Raw genomic sequence first — 22,707 nt, forward strand, 5'->3', positions numbered from 1 at the left:
TCATACAGCAGGCTATGACGCTGGGAGGAGGAGGCTTGGACACTAACCCATTCCCTAAATATGCTGAGCACTGGGCACCGTGGAACCTCCCCCCAGAACACCCCGTGTTCAGCACAACTCGTCCTTACCAAACGCAGAGGCCCCGGGGTTCCTTGCCTCTCCTTATGCTCTGGGCCGGGCATGCACTCACCTGTGCCTGGCACATGCTAGGTGTGTATTCACCTGGCAGGCGAAGGTTCAGGTTTGGCCCACACTCCAGCATCCAGTATGCTGGTCCCCCTTGGGATAGGGGATGGTTTAGACCAGGCTGATCACCTGGGAGCATACTCAGTGTGTAGCACATGCTTCCCCATGCTGGCTTCCCAGGTGCTCAGTCCGTGCCAGCCCACATGGTCACGCCGCATGCTCAGCACACGCCAGCCCATGTGTGATACATGCCAAGGGCTCAGCATACCCAGGCCATACTGATCACACGCTGAGGGCTTAGCACATACCAGCCCACACACGTGGTAAACCAAGGGCTCAGCACATAAGATGTCCCCAGCAGAGGCCCATGCCAGCTGTCCCCTGCCCTACACTCCACTGTCTAGCACTCAGTCAGGTGCAGGCTATACAGACAATTATTTACTTGTTATTATAATCTTGGGCCCTCTTTGCCCTGGAAAGGGGGGTGGGCCAGGGGTCCAGGCCCAGCATGCACCCCCACTTCTTTGGGGGCTGATCCCTCCCCCAGCTCTGCTAGGTCCTGGGGCTGTAGTATCAGGCCACTGGGGGTGGAGGTAGAGGTGGGAGCGCAGGACAGAGCCTGTGGAGCCACGATGGGGCAGACAGAAGCGGGGACACGGGAACAGGGACCAGGACCCAGAGCGTCTGGGGCCATGGGGGCCTCGCAGGCCGCGGCCTGTCCACTGGATCAGGCCTCACAGCAGGCGACAGGCACTGCCCACACTGTCCGCTGCGGTGTCCAGGTCGTGGCTATAAGGGGAGTCCCAGTCCCTCAGGAAAACAGCCTCCAGCTGGCTGCGCAGGCCACCGCGCCCGTTCTGCGTCACCAGCAGCGAGGTGCCCGCTGTCTCCGTGAAGTAGCTGCCAGACCAGTTGGAGGTTCCTGGCGGGGTGGGGGCGGGGGCGCAGAGTAAGGGTCCTGTGGTAGCCAGGCCCTGGTGCCCGGACAGTCCCTTCCTCAGTAACCGTGGAGGTGCTAGGGACACTCACCAATGTAGGTGGCACGTTCAGTCACCATGTACTTGTTGTGGTTGACACGGGCGTATGGGATTCGAGCCTGGGCTTCATCCGCAGGGACCACAAAGAGTTTCTGTGGAGAATGGGGCAGGGGTAAGAGGGTGGCATGGAGCCCGAGGTGCAGGTCAGGAGCCAGAGAAGCCCTGGGATAAGACGGGGGTGTGTGCAACCAGGCCTCGGAGATTCCTGAGGCCAGAGCAGGGCCCCATGTAGTGGGTCCCCAGTAAATCCAGCTGAAGGGAGGACCTCTTGTCAACTGCAACCCCATTCCCCCAGGAGTGACTCCTGTTCATCCCTGAAATCACATCTCTGAGGATTCTCTTCTTTTCCCTCCCTTACTTTCTTTTTTTTCAGTCCTGGGGATTGAACCCAGAGGTGCTCTACCACTGAGCTCCATCCCTAGTCCTTTTTATTTTTTTGAGACAGGATCGCTTCTAAATTGCCCAAGTTGGCCTTAAACTGGGATCATCCTGCCTCAGCCTCCCAGGTAGCTGGGATCACAGGCCTGTGGCACCAAGCCCAGCTTGATGTCTACTTTTTCAAACAATCTTTGAGGGGTCAATCCTTGACCCCTCAGCCAGAGGCAGGGATTTCCTGTTTCCCTCTCCCAGCCACGACCCATGCTTTCTCCCTCACAGCCTGGTTCACTCTGGGTCTTTCTTGTCAGATGTCACATAAGCTCCACGAGGGCTGCGTCCCTAGCATTGCCCTGCACACAGGCTGAGGGGGTGGTGGGTGGGTGCTTACCACCTGGATGTCGGAGTGGGTATGGTTGTCACGCAGGGCAGCCAGGGAGAGCAGGAAGGACCGCATGGATGGCTCAGAGTGTCCCCAGCAGCTGATGAGCAGGCGCACCTTGACGCCCCGCTCGTAGGCAGCCCGGCGCAGCCCATCGTCGATGGCAGGCCAGAACCTGGGGGCAAGGCAGAGAGGGGGTGCAGGAGAGCAGCTTTATCCACAGCTTCGCCCTCAGCTTTGGGGAACCAAGCCTGGGCCCTGCATTAGCTTGAGATTCCCCAAACCTCAAGAGCACCCCACTATGGACTTCAGGTCCCTGATCCTTCATCTATCCCTCATCTCCTGCTCCTGGCCATCGTCCCTGTGCCCCTAACCCAGTCCTTTCATCTAATCTACTGGCTCCACATTACCTTCCTCCAGCCCAGTCATCCCCCGCCCAGATCACAACCCGGCCCTGTGCCCAACCCCAGGACCCCTGGCCTCTTCCCCCAGGCCCCTCATCCCAAGTCGAGTTGTGTCCCCTGCCTCCCTGGCCCCTCCCCCTGCACTCCTACCTCAGGCCTCCAGCCAGGCCCTGCCCCAGCCCCAATATTCTCATGCTTTTCTCCGTCGCCCGCCATCCTCCTCTCTGAGAACCCCCTTCTCCCGCCTCAAGCACCTAGGCCCTCTCTCTGTCTCCCTGTGACTTCCCCCGTCTGTCCTCTTGCCTCAGGTTCCTGGCCTGCTCTTGGAGTCCCATCACCCCTCTCCACTTGCAGGGGCTCCCTGCCCCGAGCCCTGTCTCTGTGCCCAGTGTTACCTGCGCGGGTGGGAGAACTCCATGGTGGGCAGGTAGTTCATGACCGCAATGTAGATGAAACTCCGGGCGTTGTCCACCACGTTGAGCAGGGCCTTCAGGTCTGGGGTGCGGCCACTTGGACACAGGGGTGGGGGTGCGCTCTGGGGGTGAGGGGAGAGTCAAGAAAATTTTCCTGCCAGGGGTATGGTCACAGTGGATCCTGTAGAGGGACAGCTCACCATGAGCCTGGTCTTGTAGATCTCACTGAATTCTAAGCCTCCATGAAGGAGAGATGCTCACTGTGTTTCGAGGGTGAAGAGTCAGGACCAGAGAGGGTAAGCAATTTCCTTAAGGTCACATAGCTGATACACGGAACCCAGGCTGCCTGGTTCCAGAAATTACGCTTTTCTGATCCAGCAGCAGTAGCATCCTTGGAAACTTGTTCAAAATGCAAGTTCTTGTGCCTCTCTGCACACAGTATCCTGAACCAGAGTGCTACCATGGGGCCCAGGAGTCTGGGTTTTAACAAGCCCTCCAGGTGATTCTGGGGCACATGGTTTGAGGACCTCTGCTCTATTCCACTCTCTGCCCTGCCTCACAGCTGGTTCTGACTGGGCAACTCAATGTCCAGTGCCACCCCAGGCCCTTCGGCTAGCTCCTTTAATCCTCGCAACAGAAGAGGAAAGTGAGGCTTTGGAAGGGGAGTGGTCAAGGTGGAGACGTTGACTCAGTGGAGACCACTGTAGCAGAGGACCCTGATGAACCATGCTCTCCACAGTGACTCAGGGCTTGGCCAGGTGACACGCTCAGGGGCACTGTGGGGAATCCAGGTGGTCCCCCAACAACTAGAGGCAACATCAGCAGTTAAAAACAGCAGCGCCTTATCTAAAGTGCTCAATATCTGCTACAGGAAAAGGGAGCACTGTCTGGCAGAACCTCTAAGGTGATGGAAATGTTCTTCATCTACGTTGTCCACTTGCCACATGTGGCTACTGAGCACTTGAAATGTGACTCATGTGACTAAGGATCTGAGTTGTCCGCTATGTTTAATTTAAGTCAATTTATTTATTTATTTCGGTACTGGGAATCGAACCCAGAGACATTTAATCACTGATCTTTCTTTTATTTTTTACTTATTTTTAAAATATTTTTTCAGTTTTAGGTGGACACTATATCTTCATTTTATTTTTTGTTATGTGGTGCTGAGGATGAACCCAGTGTCTCATGCATACTACGTGAACACCCTACCACTGAGCCACAACCCCAGCCCTCTTTATTTTATTTTTATGTGATACTGAGGATCGAACCCAGTGCCTCATGCATGTGATTTACCACTGAGCCACAACCCCAGCCCTCTTTTATTTTATAGCTGGCTTTGAACTTGCGATCCTCCTGCCTCAGCCTCCTGAGCCACTGAGATTACAGGTGTGCACCACCACACCTGGCTCTACTTTTAATTAATTTAAACAGAAAGAACTTCCTGTGGCTGTGCTGGACAATACGGAGGGCTTGGTGTGCATGAATCTAGCAGCTATCCCCCACCCAGAGGTTGGAAATACTAGGAGACCCATTTTCTTAATGAAACCAAGGTTCAAGGAAGTTGAGACACAGACCCAGGACCCTGGGGAAGCAGAGCGAGCAGGGGTGAGGGCCAGTATCAGGACACCCCTCCCTGAAAATCACTGGGCAGGGCTAGCTGGAGACTCTGGGTGACACACACCAGGATGTGACAGGTCCCACTCTTCCTAGACTCACCGCCAGGTAGGCCAGAGCAGGGGTTCCATTGAGGCAGATCTCCATTGGTGTCTCCTGATTGTAGCGGGTATCATACGGTCGGGGCCAGGTGGATGGGATAGAGCTGCCCGCCTGGCCCAGGAACCAGTAGGCCTCGAAGATCTTGGTCAAGTCTCGAGCCAGGCAGCTGCAGTTGTACATCACTATGCCCAGCTCCTTGACCTGTGAGAGGGCAGTGCTGAGCCCAGGGACAGCAGCCAGGTGCCCCCAGCGGACAGGGAGTCCATCCAGTTTGCTTCTTGGTCTATTCCCCTCTGTCCCTCAGTCTTTCTCCCACCCCTGTGCTGAATAGCTGAGCTGTGCCCACTGTTCCCCCATCCCATCCCACTTAAATTCATAAACATAAACTTAAGTTTTGGAGAAAATCATTCAGTTATTCTGGAGTTCTAGGTTTCCTAAACTTTCTCATAGGCTGCAACTTCTACCCTGCGCAGAGCTAGCTCCTTCTCATTCTTAGGTTTAGTCTAGGCTGATGTGCTTCCCCCTCCAGGAAGCCTCCCTGGGCTGCCCAGGCATTCCCCTGGGCTCTCCTAGCACTCTTGGGCTTCCTTCATCATTCTTTCTGGTGACAAACCCATCTCCCCATCGGGCAGGAGGACAGGCACAGAGATGTCTGAGTATCTTCAGCATCTCCCTGCATAATTGGTGAGACTAGGGATCTGGAGAACTATCCTTTTGAAATGAATTAATGGCCTGTCTTCTCTTACCCTCATGTCACTGCATAAGCTGTTATCCTCATCCTTATATTGTGCTAATTCCTGTTGATCCTTCAAGTATCAGATTAGTTATCACCTCCTTTGGGAAAACTTTCCTCACATCCCAGGTTCGGTCAGATGTCTCCTTTGGGCTTCCACAGCTCACTGCTTCCCCCATTCCATCCCTGAGTCCTCTGGGCTCACTGCCTGGTGGATGGTCAGGTTCCACATGGAACTGGGAGTTCCAGTCAAGTCCACCTGTCACCATCATGCTCCCAGCACCACCCAGGATGGAGCTGGGTTTAGAACAGGTGTGCAGGGAATGTGTAATGAAGGCCAGATGGGTAGACAGGGCCTTGAATGCTCTGTGCACCGTTGGCAGCTGCCATCAAGGATCAGAGGGAACCCCAGGCACCCGTGAGCAGGGGGAGGGCAACAGAGGGCTGGCATGGGGAATATTTAGGGATCCCTGGTATGAAGCAGGAAGGAACCACCGCAGAGAATGGGCAGAGAGGATGCTGGGTTGTGGAGGGGTGCAGCTAGAGGCTGGCTGTTCTGTAGAGGGGGAGGAGCCTGGGGGGAAGGTAGGCAGGATGCAGGCAGACCTGGGTCAGTGAGCGCCAGTCCATGTTGGCACTGCCCAGGTAGAAGTGGGTCTGATCCACGACCCAGAACTTGGTGTGCAGGACGCCGTGGGTCAGCTTCTGCATGTCCACCATGCGGACCTGGGCACCTGTGACCGATGGGGGCAGTGGTCAGGGGCCAAGGTGGGCAGCTCCAGGCCTGCCACCCCTGCCGTCCCCAGCTCACCGCTCTGCAGCAGGGTTTGCAGGTCCGCCTGTGGCTGGGGCCCATTGGGCTTGCTCACGGCGATGCGAACCTTCACCCCTCGAGGTGCCAGGGTCTGTAGTTGCCGGAGGACCTCCTCACCCTGTGGGGAGGGGACAGTTTTAGAGAAGCTGGGCCAGCCAGGATGTCAAACCCACAAGGCACCTCAAAAGGCACCGTTTTGAGATCTGGCTTTGATATATGATTAATAATAATTTAAATATAAATCTAAAAGGCTTAAAGTTAAAATATTAGAACACTTCTTTATCTGTCTTAAACTTTGACCTCTTTGAGTCACTGGCTGCTCTGAGACTTATGCCCCCAGGCCTCTCTGTCCCTTCTGCCCCTCCAGGGACCTTCCCAAGATCCAGCACATTGGAAATGTCAGTGCAGGAGCCTCCAGGCATATCACAGGTTTTGAGGTGAGGCTCAGGGCTGAGGGTCCAGGAAAATATGGGCTGAGGCACACTGACCCCAGTGACAGTGAGAACCAGTGATTCTCTGGTATCTCCTAGGCCCCTTGATGCCCGAACTCACTGAATTCTCAAAATCCTGTGAAGCAGAGTTGTTTACAATTCTCCAGGTACAAATGAGGAAACTGAGAGTTGGGAGAACTGAGTGGTGGAAGGGGACTGAACCCAAACACTGCCTCCAGGTTGAAGCTCTGATCCACTACACCCTCAGCTGTTTCTATTTTTTTGAGACAAATCTTGCTATGTTGCTGAGACTGGCCTCAAACGTGTGATCCTCTTGCCTCAGCCTCCCTAGTCCCAGGGAGTACAGGCGTGTGTCACCACGCTTGGAACTCTTATGGCTTTTAACTTTATTTTTTAAGGTGGTATTTAAGAAGCCCTGAGATTTTTAATAGATTTTGAGTCTACTTCTCACAAACAGAGGCAGCAGGGAGAAGAAAACAGAAGGATCAGATACAGTTTTTCAACAGTAGGGGTTAACCTACGTTGTTTCAAGTGATGAAGGTTTTTTGATTTTTAAAGTTTTCAGCAAACCATAACAAGAATTTTTGTTTTTGTTCTACTGACTATTGAACCCAGGGGTGCTCTACCACTGAGCTACAACCCCAGCCCTTTTTATTTTTTTATTTGGAGACAGGGTTTCACTAAATAACCCAGGCTGGCCTCAAACTCTTGCCTCAGCCTCCAATCATTGGAATTCCAGGTGTGTGTCATCATTCCTGACTTGTAACAAGGGTGCCTTATTGGCAAATGCTTATCAAGGGCAGATTCTGTGCAAGGCACTATATTAAAATTTGCAAGAATAGGTGTTATATTTTTGGCCCCACTTTATTTTATTATTTCTTTCTTTCTTTCGGCACCAGGAATTGAACCCAGAGGAGCTTTACCACTGAGCCACATCCCCAGCCCTCTTTAAATATTTTTTTAGAGACAGAGTCTTGCTGAGTTCCTTAGGGCCTCATTAAGTTGCTGAGGCTGGCTTTGAACTCAAGATCTCCCTGCCTCAGTCTCCAGAGCCACTGGGATGACAGGCACACCCAGCTGTTGGCCTCATTTTACAAGTAAGGAATCTAAAGCCCAAGAGGAGAGGTGACCCATCCAAGGTCATATAGCTAGGAGGCAGCAGTCAGGCTCAAGGATAGATTGTTACTTCTCTCTTCCATTTCTTTGTGTGAGTGGGTCGGGACAGCTTATGGGCAAGTGACATCTGCCAGGCTAATCCCTTGTAACCAAACCTGCACCCTGACATTCAGAGGTCTCCAGATGATCGTGACAAACACCCTCAGTCCAGAGGGCCATGTGCAGACAGCTGCTTCCAAACACCTGTGTCCAATCTGCCACATGAGACGTGCCCATCTGTTCCTAGGGCATCAGGGGAAACCCCTTCACTCTCCCCATTGTCACCCCCCTCCATTCCCAGCCAGGGCCCAGGCTGCCAGGTACCTGCTGGGCAGAGGGCTCCTGCGTGTGGGTATCATTGTTGGTGAGGGTCCAGTAGAAGGACGCGATGTCCAGGCTGCTGTGAGCACCGGCGAGCAGGCCCAGCCAGGCCTGGCTAGTGGAGGGGTTGCTCATGGTGGCATTGGGGAAGTCCAGGCCCTCAGGAATGCTCTCCACCAGCACTGCTCTGGGGGTGATGGGGACAGTATCAGCCATGAGGCTGGAGAGGACTGTCTGGGATGAGTGCCTGTCTGCCCAGGGATGTGGATGGGAGGCTATGTATATTTGTGTGTGTGCATTTATCCGTCCAGAGGTGTGGTGGGGAGACTGCGTGTGTGCATGTCTTCATTCACAGATGTGGATGGAATGGTGTGCTTGTCTATTTGTTCACAGACCTGCAGAGACGATGACGCTGTGGCTGCCATGGAAACTGCACTGCATGTGGGGGAAAGGGGGGTGGGCATGCACTTGGGTGCCTGCAATCTCTTCACTCTCTCACTGCACAGGGTGAGGCCGGGTGCAGCCCCCTGCTCAGTGTGTGTTTAAGGGTCCCCTGGCCTAACAGGGTTCTTCCCCTCCACCCAGCTTCCCCCTCCCACTTACTCGCAGGGGTCATAGCAGGGGGCTGGGCGCTGGTTGGGTCCAAAGAGATGCAAGTCCCCGTATTCCCATAGAAACAGCTGAGTCATCAGGGCACCGAAGCCCACCACCGCCAGGATGAGGACTAGCAGGACCCAGCGGGCTTTCTGTGGGGAAGAGGAGACAGTCAGGTGACCCATGGTGGGCAGCTCAACCCATCCCTGAGACGGATCAAGGGTATCAGAGGGCTCCTACCTTCTCAGCAGCCTTCCATGCCTCAATCTCATTCATGGGCAGCTCGTTGGCTGGCTCCTCAACAGGCACCTTCAGCTGGGAGATGGGGATGGGGATGGGAGGGGGGCGACAGAGTGGCTCGCCCGGTCTCCAACCTTCCACTGCACCAAGCCCATCCCCACTAGTCCCCATCCACCTACCTCCTGGTACATCAATTTAGGCTTCATCTTGCTTTGCAGCTGGGGGATATGCTGAGCCCAGGCGGAAAGGTGGGTGTGTCAGGGTCTCCGAACTGGGGGAACAAAAGCAGGCACTGTGTGAGGTGTTCTGGGCTTTTGAGGGACATCAGAGAAGGCAGATTAGTCTTGGGCTTGTGGGATTCACTGAGTCCCTCTGCCCATGATCACGGGGGCCCTTGGCACTGTGCCTGCCACCCCAAAAAGAGGAAACTGGTCGCTGGTCAGCAGGGATTTCGAAATTCTTTAAAGACTCAACGCCTCTGCTTTCTTTACATCACTCAGACTTACCCTGCCGGCCTTTGGCGTCCATCCTGCCCCCTCCCCCTATTTGTCACCACGCTGCTCCCCACCAGCACCCTCCTTTATCCTTCCTCGGAGCTCTAATCTAGACAGTCTCCGACAGACAGCCCTGCATGGGGTCTGCGGAGGCCCCGAGTCTTTGTGCCTGTTTTTTATTAGCACTGGGACTACTCAGGGCATTTTCCAGGTGGTTCCTCTGCCCTCGCCCTCAGGTACCCACCACACAAGACAGCTCAGGCTCGCAGCCCAGGACCACCGGGGCCTCCCCGCCTCCCCTAGCCCATCCCCCCCGACCACCCTTGCCTCGAAGGACCTCGGCCTTACTCGGCAGGCGTCTGCAGCTACCTCCGCGGGGCCCCAGCTTCTGCCCCAACAGGCTGAGCAGGGGCGGGAGGTAAGGAGTGGAGGGGCGGGGCTCCCGTCGGCCCCGCCCACTGCAGCGGGGAGTCTGCGCAGTGCGAGCGGACAGCCCCAGCTCACCGCAGCGAGGAGGGGGGCTCGGCCCCCGAGATGCGGTCCGCCAACCTGGCCCGAGTGGGGGCGTGTGTGGCTGGGGGATGGGCTTCGCCACACTCCACCCCGAGCCCCCGGGAGGGGCGGGAAGATCACAGAGAAATGGGAACCCCGCATCTTTTCTGGTCTACAAACCTTGTGAGTTTTTGTACCGTGGGCATGCATTACCTAGTCAAAAAATAAATACATAAAAATTAATTAATAAAACGCTTATAAGATGGGGAAAATCAAGGTTGAATGGCATGATTTGGAGACGAAGCGACAAAACCAGCAGAAGACTCAGCCCACGCTACGGATGGGAAGAGAGAGGTGGGGGAAGGTGGTGGCGGACTTTCTGTCAGAGTCTGTGTGGATTACGGTATTTGATTTTTTTTTGTTTGTTTGTTTAAGCCAACTGATATTTTTATAGGGATTAAGACAAAAATATTTTTGAGGTCCAGGCTTCTGGATCCAATCTCATATCTCCCAAGTAGGATTTAAAGCCACACCTCTAGAAATAAACTGGAGACCCCTGCTCCTGCTCCTTTACCTTCTCTCTCCTCTGAACCCGTGTCCCCCAAACACATAGGAAGTCAACAGATACCTGCAGAAAAAGAAAACTCTTGAGAGAAGCAAGTGTCAGAAGTGATTGCCTGAAAGGAAGTGGAATTTTGGGAGGGTTTTGGATTGCTTCTTCTTTTTATATAAACCTATTTTTTTTTCTCCTTTTGATTTACTTTATTTTGATTTTGGCAGTGTTGCCCATTGGACCAAGGGTTTCATGCATGGTAGGCAAGCGTTCTACCGCTGAGCTTTTAGAAAATTTTGAGAACTTGCCATCCTTCTGCCTCAACTTTCAGGGTAGCGGGATTACAGGCCTATGCCAGAGAACTAGGTCCATTTCAGTTTTGAAAACTGTGAAATGTAAGCTACTTACAGAGAAGTATAGAAAACATCTCAGAACAGGTTAAGAAATAAGTATAGCTAGGTGTGGAGGCACAGACCTGTAATCCAAGCAACTAGGGAGGCTGAGGCAGGAGGATCGCTAGCCTCAGCAATAGCGAGGCACTAAGCAACCCAGTGAGACTCTGTCTCTAAATAAAATACAAAAAAGGGCTGGGGATGTGACTCAGTGGTCAAGTGCCCCTGAGTTCAATCCCTGATACTCATCCAAATGTGTGTATATATAAGTATGTATATATACTCATAATATACACACACATAAAAGGGCTGGGGAGTGGTTCAATAGTTAAGCACCCCTGGATTCAATTCCTGGTACCAAAAAGAAAGTATAAAGTGAACACAGCTATTGCTTGTTTTAGTCCTTTAAAAAAAATTAAGGGACCTGGGCGTGGTGGTGCAAGTCAGTAATCCCAGCAGCATGGGAGGCTGAAGCAGGAGGATGGCGGGTTCAAAGCCAACCTCAACAACAGTGAGGTGCTAAGCAACTCAGTGAGACCCTGTCTTTAAATAAAATACAAAGAAAGGTTGGGGATGTGGCTCAGTGGTTGAGTGTCCCTGAGTTCAATCCCTGATGCCTCCCCCTCCCCCAAATTAAGGGAAAGCATTGCTCTTTCTTTTTTCTAGAAGAAAATCTCAAAAGGTTCTCCCCATCACTCCAAGATTCAGCCCAGATCTGAAGGAACAATACAATGCCTCATTAGCATCTGATCCCAATAATGGAAGGCAAGAGAATTCCAGATCTCTTTCTCTCCCAGAGAGGGATGGGTTAAAAAGGATCCTGCAGGAAAAAAGGGCAGTAGCCCAAGGTGATCTGAAATGAGAAGGTTATCTGAGCAGAAGATAACAGTCTTAAGGAGTGGGCCAGAGTGTTGTGGGGAGGTGGGGAAGAGGCAGGAAATGTCAGACTTTAATTTTTGAAGGCATTGGTGAGAAATGTTTTATTTAAGAATGTGGGGTTGAAACAGCAGGTGAAGTGAACTTAGGGCAGTCAAGATGAATAAAAATACAACAGAGGGGCATGGAGAACTGGAATGGCCAGGCTAGACCCAAGACAGGAAGAGAACAGACACCATTCACACTGTCAGGGGCCTTTGGCTTTCAAGTTGTACAGAGGTTACAGGTCTGTAAGGATGGGTATCCAATTTTAGTTCTTTTTATTTTTAACCAAAGCAATATACCAAAGATCTTTCTAGCAACCACTGAGTGGCAGTTTAGATCTGATTAGATTGCAAGGCAGTTAAAACGGTGGTGCTGGAGCCAGATACCTAACTGAGCCTGAGCTTCAGTACCTCTGTGTGACTCTTGGCTTCAGAGAAGTGCTAATACCTCCATGCCTCGGTTTCCCTTTCTGCAAAAGGAGCATGGTGACAACAGCATCTTTTTCATAAGGTTCATTAGTTTCACTCATTTATTAAGTATCTGCTGTGCACCAAGTATTGTTTTAGGCCCTGGGGATACAGCTGTGAATAAAATAGACACGAGGGAAGACAGAACCAGTAAGATTGCAAATTAGGCCTCCATATTCACGGGTTCTGTATCCGCTGATTCACCCAACTGTGGACTGGAAATATTACAAAAAATTATGTTTGTACTGATCATGTATAGACTTTTTCTTTGCCTTTATTCCCCTAACAATACATTATAACCATCATTTACATCGCATTTACATTGTATTAGACACTATGTCTAGAGAAGATCTGAAATACACAGGAGGATGTGGGTATGTTATATGCAAATAGTACTTTTTTTTTTTTTTTTTGGTACCAGGGATTGAACTCAAGGGTACTCAACCACTGAGTCACATCCCTAGCCCTTTTTGTATTTTATTTTTAATAACTTTTTTCGATATTTTTTTAGTTGTAGTTGGACACAATACATTTATTTATTTATTTATTTTTATTTATCTATGATGCTCTGGATGGGACCCGGTGCCTCACACATGCTAGGAGAGCATTCTATCGCTGAGCCAAAACCCCAGCCCCTTTTTTGTATTATATTTAGAGACAGGGTCTCACTGAGTTGCTTAGGGCCTCACCAAGTTGCTGAGACTGGTTTTGAACTCTTGATTTTCCTGCCTCAGCCTCCTGAGCACTGGGATTATAGGCGTGCACCACCATGCCTGGCGTACTTTATTATTTTTTTTAAGGTGTAGATGGACACAACACATGCCTTTATTTTTATGTGGTGCTGAGAATCGAACCCGGGTCCCGCCTGTGCTAGGCAAGTGCTCTACTGCTGAGCCACAATCCCAGCCCCTGGTGTACTTTATTTTATATAAGGAATTTGAGCATCTGAAAATTTTGGTATCCCTGAGGGTAGGGTTTGTGGAGCCAACATCTGACCCCTAGATACTGAAGATGAATGGAATATGCTGGAAGGTAACACCTGCTGTGGAGATTTGGGGAACAGGGGTGGGGGTGGAATGGTGTGCAGTTTTAACAAGGAGGTCAGGTAAGTCCTCACTGAGTTGGAAGGAGGGAGAGTACAACCTGGACTTCAGGGGGAGAAAGGGTACAAAGACTGAGGCAGGAGTTGGCCAGGTGTGAGGGGAGGCGGGAGGAGGACAGTGTGCTGGGGTGGAGTAGGCTTGGGGAGAGAGGGAGATGAGTCAGGGAACTGATGGAGCCACATCCTGCAGGGCTACATGGACGGTGGTGAGTAGGACAGGGTCACAGGTGGGTTCCCAGCAGAATTAGGTTTATGTTGGATGTAGTGGTAGATTGAATGGTGGCTTCAGAAAAGATATGTCTGAGCAGGGCACACTGGAACAAACCTGTAATCTCAGCAACTGAGAGGCTGAGGCAGGAGGATCCCATGTTTGAAGCCAGCCTGAGCAACTCAAATGAAAAGGGCTGGGGATGTAGCTCAGTAGTGAGGACCCCTGGATTCTACCCCCAGGACCAAAAAAATAAAAAAAGGAGAGAAAAGAAGAAAGATATGTCCAGTGGCATTACCTCTGGAACTTGTGTGACCTTGTTTGGAAAAAGCAGGTGTAATTACATTTAGGATCTTGAGATGAGATCATCCTGGGTTATTTGGGTAGGCCCTAAACACAGTGACAAATATCCTTATGAGACAGAAGATACCCAGAAGGCCACATGACCAGGGAGGCTGAAATGGGGGTGTGGTGGCCACAGCCCAGGGATATGGGGAGCCATCCGAAGCCCAGTGTAGTGCTGGGGACAGAATCTCCTCTAAAGCTGCTGGTAGGAGTGTGGCCCTGCCACTAGCACTTTGAGATTTTAGATTTCTGGCCTCCAAAACTGGAAGAGAACACATTTCCTTTGTTTCAAGCTGCCAAGCTGTGGCTACATCAGCGTCTAGGACACTAGCACTGATGTTCAGCTCCCTCTGGCTGTGTGGGGCCCAGGGAGGCTGCTGGGAGCGCACAGGCAGGAGATGAGGGTGGAGAGGAGCATGGGGTCAGCCAGGGGAGAAGGACGGGTGGGCTCTAGAAACCTTCTGAACATGGAGTGGATGAGGTTTCTGAACTGGGTGTGTTCGAGAACAAGAGAGGCACCCAAGATGACTCCAAGGGTTTTGGACTGTTCCCTGGGAAAAATGGTCAGGGGAAGACCGAGGGAGAAATAAGTTCGGGGAAAAGATCAGGGGTTTGGTTTTGAACATATAAAATTTAAGATGACTAAAAGAAAGCAATTAACACAAAAAATGTAGAGTCAGCGGTATGGTTTGCCAGGTGTAGCTTGACTAGCATGTGGGCCTTGTGTTCCGCCCCCAATGCCACACACACAAAAAAGCAAGTGTAAGAAGAGCCACTGAAGCCAGGTGTGGCGGCACATGCTTGTAACCCCAGCAACACAGGAGGCTGAGGCAGGAGGATGGCAAATTCAAGGCTAGCCCAGGCAACTTAGGGAATCCCTGTGTCAAAATAAAAAAAAAAAAGGGGTGGGAACTTATGGGCTCAGTGGTAGAGCACCTCTAGGCCCAATCCTCAGTGCAGCCAAAAGGAATGTTTGCCACCATGCCTGGCTGGAATGTGCATAATTTCTATAGAAATTAAATCATAATGAGGCTCAGGCACCTAACTGGGGTACCCCAGCCTACAGAGGGCTGTGGCTTCAGCTGGAGAAATAATCTGCCTCCCCCACCCCACAAGATGGGGTTGAGCAATAAAACTGAATTAGACCCTGTAGTGGGTGCTGGCATATCTGCTTGGCCCACCTTGGTGCCTGTGTTCCCAGGACCCCAGAATCCCCACAGGGCCCAGTGCAACCAACCCAGGCAAATCCTTATAATCTGTTTTCTTGATGATGTGGAGCACACCACGGCCAGGAAGCGCGTTCCCTTCTAACTCACAGAATATTCCCCTAGGCCCCTTGGCTTGTGGCCATGCCTCCTTTGGAGTGTGATACCGCAGCCCACAGAAAATGAGGAAGCAGAACCCTTTGGGCTTTTAAGACCTGTGCTTCCTGAGCATCCCACCTCCTAGTGAGAGTGACAGTGGCAGTTTTGATCTCTCCTTCACCAGCAGCCCTGGTTCAAAGCCTTTGCCATTTTCTTGCCAAGTGAGCTTGGCCATGGATTTTACTTCTTTGATCTCTGCTGGCCTCAGGTATGTGTGTGTATGTGTGTGTGTGTGTGTGTGTGTGTGTGGTGCTGGGGATTGAACCCAGGGCCTGTGCATGTGAGGCAGGTATGCTTCCACTGAGCTGTAGCCCCAGCACTATTAAACAGGGATCTCATCTATTAAACAGGGATCTCCAAATGGTTACCTGGGCCAGTCCACAACCCTACTGGATCAGGGTTTGTTCTGGGGAAGAGGCTCCCTTCACTGAGTCTCCTTCATTCTCTGATCAACTGGGAGATAAACAATACCAACATCACATTTGTTGGGAAGAATCAATGAGGTCAAGCTGGTGTCGTGGTGCACGCCTGTAATCCCGGCAACTCAGGAGGCTGAGGCAGGAAGAACAGAAGTTTGAGGGCAGCCTGGGCAATTTGGTTGAGACCCTGTCTCAGAATACAAAGGGCTGGTGATGTGGTAAAGTGCCCCTGGGTTCGGTCCCCAGTGGGGGGAAAAAAAAAAAAAAAAGTCAAGGATGGGGCTGGGATTGTGGCTCAGCAGTAGAGCGCTGGCCTAGCACGGGCGGGACCCAGGTTCGATTCTTAGCACCACATAAAAATAAAGGCATTTTGTTGTGTCCATCTACACCTAAAGAGTAAATATTAAAAAAAAAAAAAAAGTCAAGGAGATCGTGAACAGCAGACACCAAGTTCATCCCCTGCTAGATGCTGGTTGGTGAGGTTTGTGGCCCCTAGTACCTTGTGCACACTGTTATCACCACTAATAGACTCACATGTCCTCAAGGAGCTATAGTCTGTATCTGATTTATTCCTCTTTCCCAGGGTCTTGTACACTGGACTCTCTCCATAAATATTTGTTGAAAGTAGAAGAAATACAGAAGGATGGAAAACTTTGAGGGAAGACTTTTCTAGATGTTTTTCTAGACCAAATGATACTTGTTTTATTTACAATGATAACCAGCTTGTGTTCTAAGCCCAGAGCAGACTGGGTGGGTACAGATAATGGCATGTCAGCTGACAGTGGGGGAAATTCAAGGTGGATTCAAGCCAGCAGAGAATAAAGAATAGGGGACATACTAAAATACCTAAGTGGATCCCACCATCGTGTCCACCCAGAAGAATGGGGTTCTAATTAGAACAAGATATATTCCATGCTTGTATGATTTTATCAAGTGGATTCTACTGTCAAGTAAAGAAAAAACAAATTTAAAAAAAATGAGCAGGAGACTGCTGAGGCATATACGAATCATCTAGAAATCGACAGGTGTTCCAAAAAAAAAAAAAAAAATGCCCTCAAGTTTAAAGGCGCGCATTTCCACTTGATGGGGCAGGCCCTTTTGGACTGAACAATCAAGAGTTTGTGGCCAACTCTACAGAAAATAGTACACTAATTTTGCAAACAATTAAAAAAATTTTTTTAGCTGTTGATAGACCTTTATTTTATTTATTTATATGTGGTGCTGAGAATTGAACCCAGTGCCTCACCTGTGCCAGGCAAGTGTGCTACCACTGAGCCCCAGCCCCCAATTTTCTTTTTAACAGTAGAAGTTTTATTTCAAAGAACCCCTTAAGATAAATACCCCTATAGGAAGAGAAGATGCTTGGTCTGAAAAACAATTAAATAAGTCCAAAAACCATCCTAAATGGTAAATATTACTAAATCTAAAAATCTGAGTTCCCACTCAAAACTTTTCTGCTCCTATTCCTGCTCAGAACCTTTCTGTGACCCCAGAGCCAAAGTGCAAACTTTCCACCATATCATACAGGGCCTGTGGACCTCGCTCTCCACTACAGCCCCAGGTCCCCTTTCTGAATCCTAAGCCCCTTTCTTGGTTCCTCCTCTTGCCTAAACTCCAGCTCTGGAGGCTCCGTGGCCTCCTAGACACTTCTCCTGAGTATCCCTGGGCCCCTCACACCCACCACATCCCCAGCTGACCTCACCATCTCTCCTAAACTGGGTCCTTCTCCAGGTACTCATTTGGGGGGGGGTGGGGGCGGGAACCAGAGATGGAACTCAGGGGCACTCAACCACGGAGCCATATCCTTGGCCCTATTTTGTATTTTATTTAGAGACAGGGTTGGTTAGTGCCTCGCTGTTGCTGAGGCTGGCTTTATTTTGTTTATATTTATAATCTGTAGATCCTTGCTGTCCACCCTCGAGATCCTCCTGCCTCAGACTGCAGGGATTATAAGCATGCACCACTGCGCCCGCCCAGGTACTCATTTTTTATTTTTTTTTTTTAATGTGGTGCTGAGGATCGAACCCAGGTCCCATCAGAGCTAAGCAAGCGCTCTACTGCTGAGCCACAATCCCAGCCCCTCATTTGTTTTTTTAACATCTTTATTTATTTTTCTGTGGTGCTGAGGATCAAACCCAGTGCCTTGCACGTGTGAGGCAAGTGCTCTGCAACTGAGCCCCAGCCCCAGCCCCAGCCCCAACCCCGGCCAGGTACTCATTTTAAGGAGAGTTATCCCACTCATTCTTCAGGTCTCAGCCTGGATACCACCTCTTCCAGGAAGCCCTCCCTGACTCTTTCAGTCCTGGACCTTGTTTAGGACCCCACTTGGCCTCCCGATGATGACTCCCAGCTCCAACCTGCCCTCTGCCACCTGGGTCCTCATTTCAGTCATCTCCCTCTGCTCCCAGCTTTTACTAGAATTTCCAATCCTCCCTCCATCTGAATTTTTTAAAATATTTTTTTAGTTGTCAATGGACTTTATTTTGTTTATTTATGTGCAGTGCTAAGAATCGAACCCAGTGCCTCACACAGGCTAGGCAAGCGCTCTACCACTGAGCCACAACCCCAGCCCCCTCGTCTGAATTTGACTTGTCCATCCCAGCTCAAACACTCCCTGTGGCTCCCCAGTGTCCTTAGAACAAAGTCCTAGCTCCTCATTGTGCTCCCGGGGCCTGAGATGATCTTTCCCCTGCTATTCTTTGGTTCATTTTTTCACCGCAGTCAGGCTGAATATCTTTCAGTTCCTGGAACCAAAACCACACATGCATCACTGATCCTGCAACGCTGGTTCTCCTGCTGAGCATACCTTTTCCTCCTCTCCATGCTGCACGTCCCTCTCCACCCACAAACCGCCTCCTCCACGAAGCTCTCCTTATCCCCCATGGCTGAATTAGGTATCCCCTCTGGGTCCCCCAGTCCCCAGTCCCTCCCCATCCCATCCCTGACACTCTGCTGGTCTCTCCTTTATCCTGACCCTGACCTCTCCTGGCTATCACTACTTGGTGACATGTCTGTCTATTCTACTGGGCTAATGAGTCCTAAGAGGCAGGGCCAGGCCATCTCCATGACCACGGTGTCCCCAGCACCAGTGAGCACAGGAACAACACATACCATGCTCAGAGGCCAGCTCATTCATCTATTTGGCCAAGCCCTGCTCTAAAAAGTGGGGATACAAGCCATATAAGCTGGGCACAGTGGTGTATGCCTGTAATCTCAGCAGCTTGGGAGGCTGAGGCAGGAGGATTGCAAGTTTAAAACCAGCTTCAGCAATTTAGCAAGACCCTGTCTCTAAATAAAATATAAAAAGGGCTGGGGATGTGGCTCAGTGGTTGAATGCCCCTGGGTTCAATCCCCAGCACCCCCACCCCGCAAATAAAGGGGGTGGGTGGGAGATACAATGCAAAACAGGAAAAAAAAAAATCCTTCTAGCCAGGCATGGTAGGCCTGTATCCACCTGTAATCCCAGCAACTCAAGGGGAAGAGGCAGGAGGATTATAAATTTGAGGCCAAGTAGGGCAATTTAATGAGACTCTGTCTCAAAATAAAAGTGCTGGGTCTAATCCCTAGTACTGGGGAAAGAAAAGGAGAGGGGAGGGGAAGGAAGGGGAGGGGCGGGATCCCTTTAATAATGAAATTCTCCTGGGCAAGTAAGAATAAATGAGTAACATACGGTACATGCCTTGGAGAAAAATAAAGCAGGGGACAGTGGCATCACAACTGGAAATGAGTAATGTTCTAGTTCAAAAAATAACTCCAGACCAAGTCTGGGCGAGGAATATTATCACCATCCCTGTTTTTCAGATGAGTATCAGGGTTCAGGGAAGCCACCTGCTCGGGTGGCACAGTATGGGTTGCTCAGCTGGGAATATGATCTAGAACTCAGTTCTGTTTCAGAACCATACACTGTTGAACCAATTCATGAGCAAATAAAATACAGCAGATCTCCTGTCATGGCCTCCTGCAAGGGACCCAGGTACCCTGAAGGAGGTGTGAGCCTGTGGAGGTGCAGAGTGTTGGGGAGAGGATAGGCTCCCATGTTAGGACACGCTCTGCTCAGAGGACTTTCTATACTTAATTTTCGTGACAGTCCTTTTTAAAATCCCATTTAACAGACAAGGGAGCTGACGTGTTCTATGGTTGGCACAGCCAGGAAATGGGGAGCCAGCCAGGATTTGAACACAGGCTGTCTCAGGGATCCAGGGACAGCGGCCCCGTGACAACCCCCTTTCCTTTTGTTTATAATCTGTAAATTCCTGCTGCCCACCCATGTACCCTCCCCAGTACTAGCTGAATACTACAGAGGTGTTTTTTTGCCTCTCAAAACCCCACCAGCACCCCATCCCTCTCCAAAAATCTGAAGGGGGTATCAGAAGCTTTGTCCAAATATAAAGGATATCTGAGTACAGCGTGAAGAGGACTCTCTTTCCAACAAGGCTGTCTCTTGCCAATCCATCCTGAGTAGAAGTTCTGGAGATGCAGGTGCTCAGGGTGATAGCTTCATGTCACTTTGGATTGTGTCCTTCCTCTGCTCCAAATCCTCCTGTGGCTCCCACATCACTCAGAATAAAAGTCAGTCTTCTTTGTCGCTAATGAGGCCTCAAACAATCTTCCTGCATCTCCTACACCTCTTCCCCTCACTGGGCTTCTGCTATTCTTTAAATACTCTAAGTACTTTCCTACCTCAGGGCCTTTGCATTTTCTGTTCTCTCTGCAGAATGCCCTTCCCCCAGATAGCCATGCCACTCTCTCCGCTCCTGAAAGTTTTTGTTAAAATGTCACTTTCTCAGAAAACCTTTACAGACTGATTTATTTATTTTGGTCCCGGGGATTGAACCCAGGGGGCTCTTAACACTGAGCTACATCCCCAGCCCTTTTAATAGTTAATTTAGAGACAGGATCTTGTTAAGTTTCTTAGGCCCTTTTTAAGTTGCTGAGGTTGGCTTTGAACTTGCAATCCTCCTGCCACAGCCTCCAGAGCTGCTAGGATTATAGACATGCATCACAGCCCCCAGCTATAAGACCATCCTATTTAAAACCACAGGTTAGCCAGGCATGGTGGTACATGCCTGTAATTCCAGCCACTCAGGAGGCTGAGGCAGGAGGACTGCAAATTGGAGGCCAACCTCAGCAACTAAGTAAGACCCTGTTTTAAATAAATAAATAAAGGGGTTGGGATGTAGTTCAGTGCTAGAGTGCCCCCTGGGTGTGATCCCTAGTACTGTCAAAACAAAGAATCCAACGAATAAACAAAAAACCAAACACATACACACACTCAGCAAAAACAAACATCACAGGCAAGGTGTGTAGCTCAGTGATAGAGCACCTGCCTAGTATGTGCAAGGCCCTGGGCTCCATCCCCAGCGTTACAAAATAAACACATACATACATACTAGAACCTTGACCGTGTATTCTGCACCCCTCTTCTAACACATCAAATAATCTACTTACCTACTTACAGTGTTCACTTCTTGTCTCTTACCCATACTAGAATGTAAACCCCATTAAGGCTAGGGACTTTTCTGCTTTGTTCACTGACTTTTCCCCAATGCTCAGCACTGTGCTGAACACACATGTTTAAGAAATATGTGTTGAATGACTAACTTGTGTTTTCATTCCTATATTGCACATGCCACATGCCCAAGGTCATGCAGTTCTTTAAGTACTAAGTGCTTAATCAAACTAGGGTGTTCTAGCCCCCAAGGCTCACATCACTAACCACTGTACTACACTGCCTAAGATGGGCTGAATGAATAGGACTTAGGACTGCTGAATCTGGGACTAAGACCCAGGAGGCCTGGGTCTAAAATAATTGTAGTTTCCCTTGCGGAACCCTACTTACTCCCACAGTTCTAGCTGATGCTGTCATTTTGGGGGTGGGGTCACTCCATACAACAGGATAAAGAGATAGGGATTAAGAAGCAAGGTTCATGTGTGGTAATCGTGGCGGAGGTGAAGGCAATATGAAGATCGTGGGGTGGGGTGGCTGCAGTGGCACGGTCTGTCACAGCAATGAGGGAGGTCACCACAGGAATGAGTGCAGCTGGGAAGGGGGAGGGGTGGATCATGAGAAGGTGAAGAAGGTGACTGGATGAGGATGACATGGTTAATAACAATATGATCCCAAAGGCCATGTCAGGCTGACCATGCCATAAAAATGGATTTGCAGATTCTTGACGCTCATCCTTGACACGCATGTCCTTGTGTGTGTTTTACAGATGAGGAAAAGGGGATTGGAGAGGAGCGATAAGCTGGTCCACGGTACCCGGGCATTTAGAGGTGGAGCCGGGACACTGACACATCCCAAATAATGGACTCTCCTACCCCATATGGTGGGAACATGTAACCCGACCTCTGGAAAGGGTGGTGAAAATGAGGGAAGAGAAACAACTGTACGGCCGGTTGGCTCTTTATGGAGAAAACTAGGAGCATGAGGCACACATGGCGACTGTCAGAGGAGCAGTGGTGGCAGGGGAGAAAGGAAGACATAAGGGGTGGTAAACGTCGACATAGTGACGGCGGGGGGTGCGAAGGTGGGGTTTGATGACGATTTAGAAGTGAGGATTTCATGAAGGCGAAACGGCAAAAAAGAGGGATGCCGTCGACGTAAGGCAATGACGACTTACAGAGGGCAATGAGGACTTAAGGGAAAGGAAAAAGAATTAAAGGGATTGGTGGTTGCAGAAAGAGGGTGATGGCAACACAAGGGGAGTGGTGACGACTTAAGTGGGATACAGCACGAGAAGAAATGGGTGACATGAACATGGATGGCATAGAGGAGGGATGCATTATAGACAAGAGGATAACACCAGGAGGGCAGCGGGGCGCCGTGCCCCGGATCGCACAGTACCTGCACTCCTTGCCTTCCACTCCGGGACCCCACACGCACCTTCTAGACTGGAGCCCCGCCTTCCTGCCCCACCTGAGCGCAGGCTCGCTCGGGCTGGGCTGCGGGTAGGCGGGGTCAGGCCTGCGCCCTTTTCATTGGCTGAGCTCCTACCTAGCGTCGGGTGAAGGAAAGCGCCTGGGAGCCTGGGCACGTTCACGTGACCACCCGCCGCACTCTCGATGGTAGCGGCCCGGTGGGCTAGAGCGGTCGCGAGCGGTCAGTCAGACTTCCGGTGTTGAGGG

The 22,707-nt window shown here is 50.6% G+C and overlaps 1 protein-coding gene across 9 annotated transcripts; it reads right to left on the reverse strand.

Moving 5' to 3' along the window:
- Window positions 1–611: 611 nt before the first annotated feature.
- On the reverse strand, window positions 612–22,645 carry Pld3 (phospholipase D family member 3). Of its 9 annotated transcripts, none has more exons than XM_076838443.2 (14): window positions 22,427–22,645; window positions 10,383–10,436; window positions 9,989–10,021; window positions 9,002–9,093; window positions 8,823–8,897; window positions 8,592–8,734; window positions 7,992–8,175; window positions 6,058–6,178; window positions 5,853–5,980; window positions 4,514–4,714; window positions 2,780–2,919; window positions 1,990–2,155; window positions 1,216–1,315; window positions 612–1,108 (listed from the first exon to the last, which is right to left on the reverse strand). In XM_076838443.2, exons 4-14 carry the CDS (start codon window positions 9,026–9,028, stop codon window positions 921–923), a joined length of 1,473 nt encoding a protein of 490 aa, XP_076694558.1. In that variant the 5' UTR covers window positions 9,029–9,093; window positions 9,989–10,021; window positions 10,383–10,436; window positions 22,427–22,645; the 3' UTR covers window positions 612–920. The 9 variants fall into 9 exon arrangements, with proteins under 9 accessions (XP_076694558.1, XP_076694559.1, XP_076694560.1 ...); XM_076838444.1 differs by lacking the exon at window positions 10,383–10,436 and adding an exon at window positions 15,529–15,613; XM_076838445.1 differs by lacking the exon at window positions 10,383–10,436 and having other exon boundaries at window positions 22,466–22,645.
- Between the last annotated feature and the right edge of the window lie 62 nt (window positions 22,646–22,707).

This window comes from Callospermophilus lateralis, chromosome 18, assembly GCF_048772815.1.
Source record: "Callospermophilus lateralis isolate mCalLat2 chromosome 18, mCalLat2.hap1, whole genome shotgun sequence".
Classification (NCBI taxonomy): Eukaryota; Metazoa; Chordata; class Mammalia; order Rodentia; family Sciuridae; genus Callospermophilus; species Callospermophilus lateralis.

Bases quoted from the DNA above. Each gene is read 5' to 3' on its own strand.
- Pld3 (XM_076838445.1), bottom strand. From the start codon at position 9,028: ATGAAGCCTAAATTGATGTACCAGGAG. The intron at 8,176-8,591 runs GTAAGTGGGAGG...CATCACCCCCAG, and splicing joins CCCTGCTATGACCCCTGCGA to AGCAGTGCTGGTGGAGAGCA. The intron at 5,981-6,057 runs GTGAGCTGGGGA...CATCGGTCACAG, and splicing joins GCAAACCCTGCTGCAGAGCG to GTGCCCAGGTCCGCATGGTG.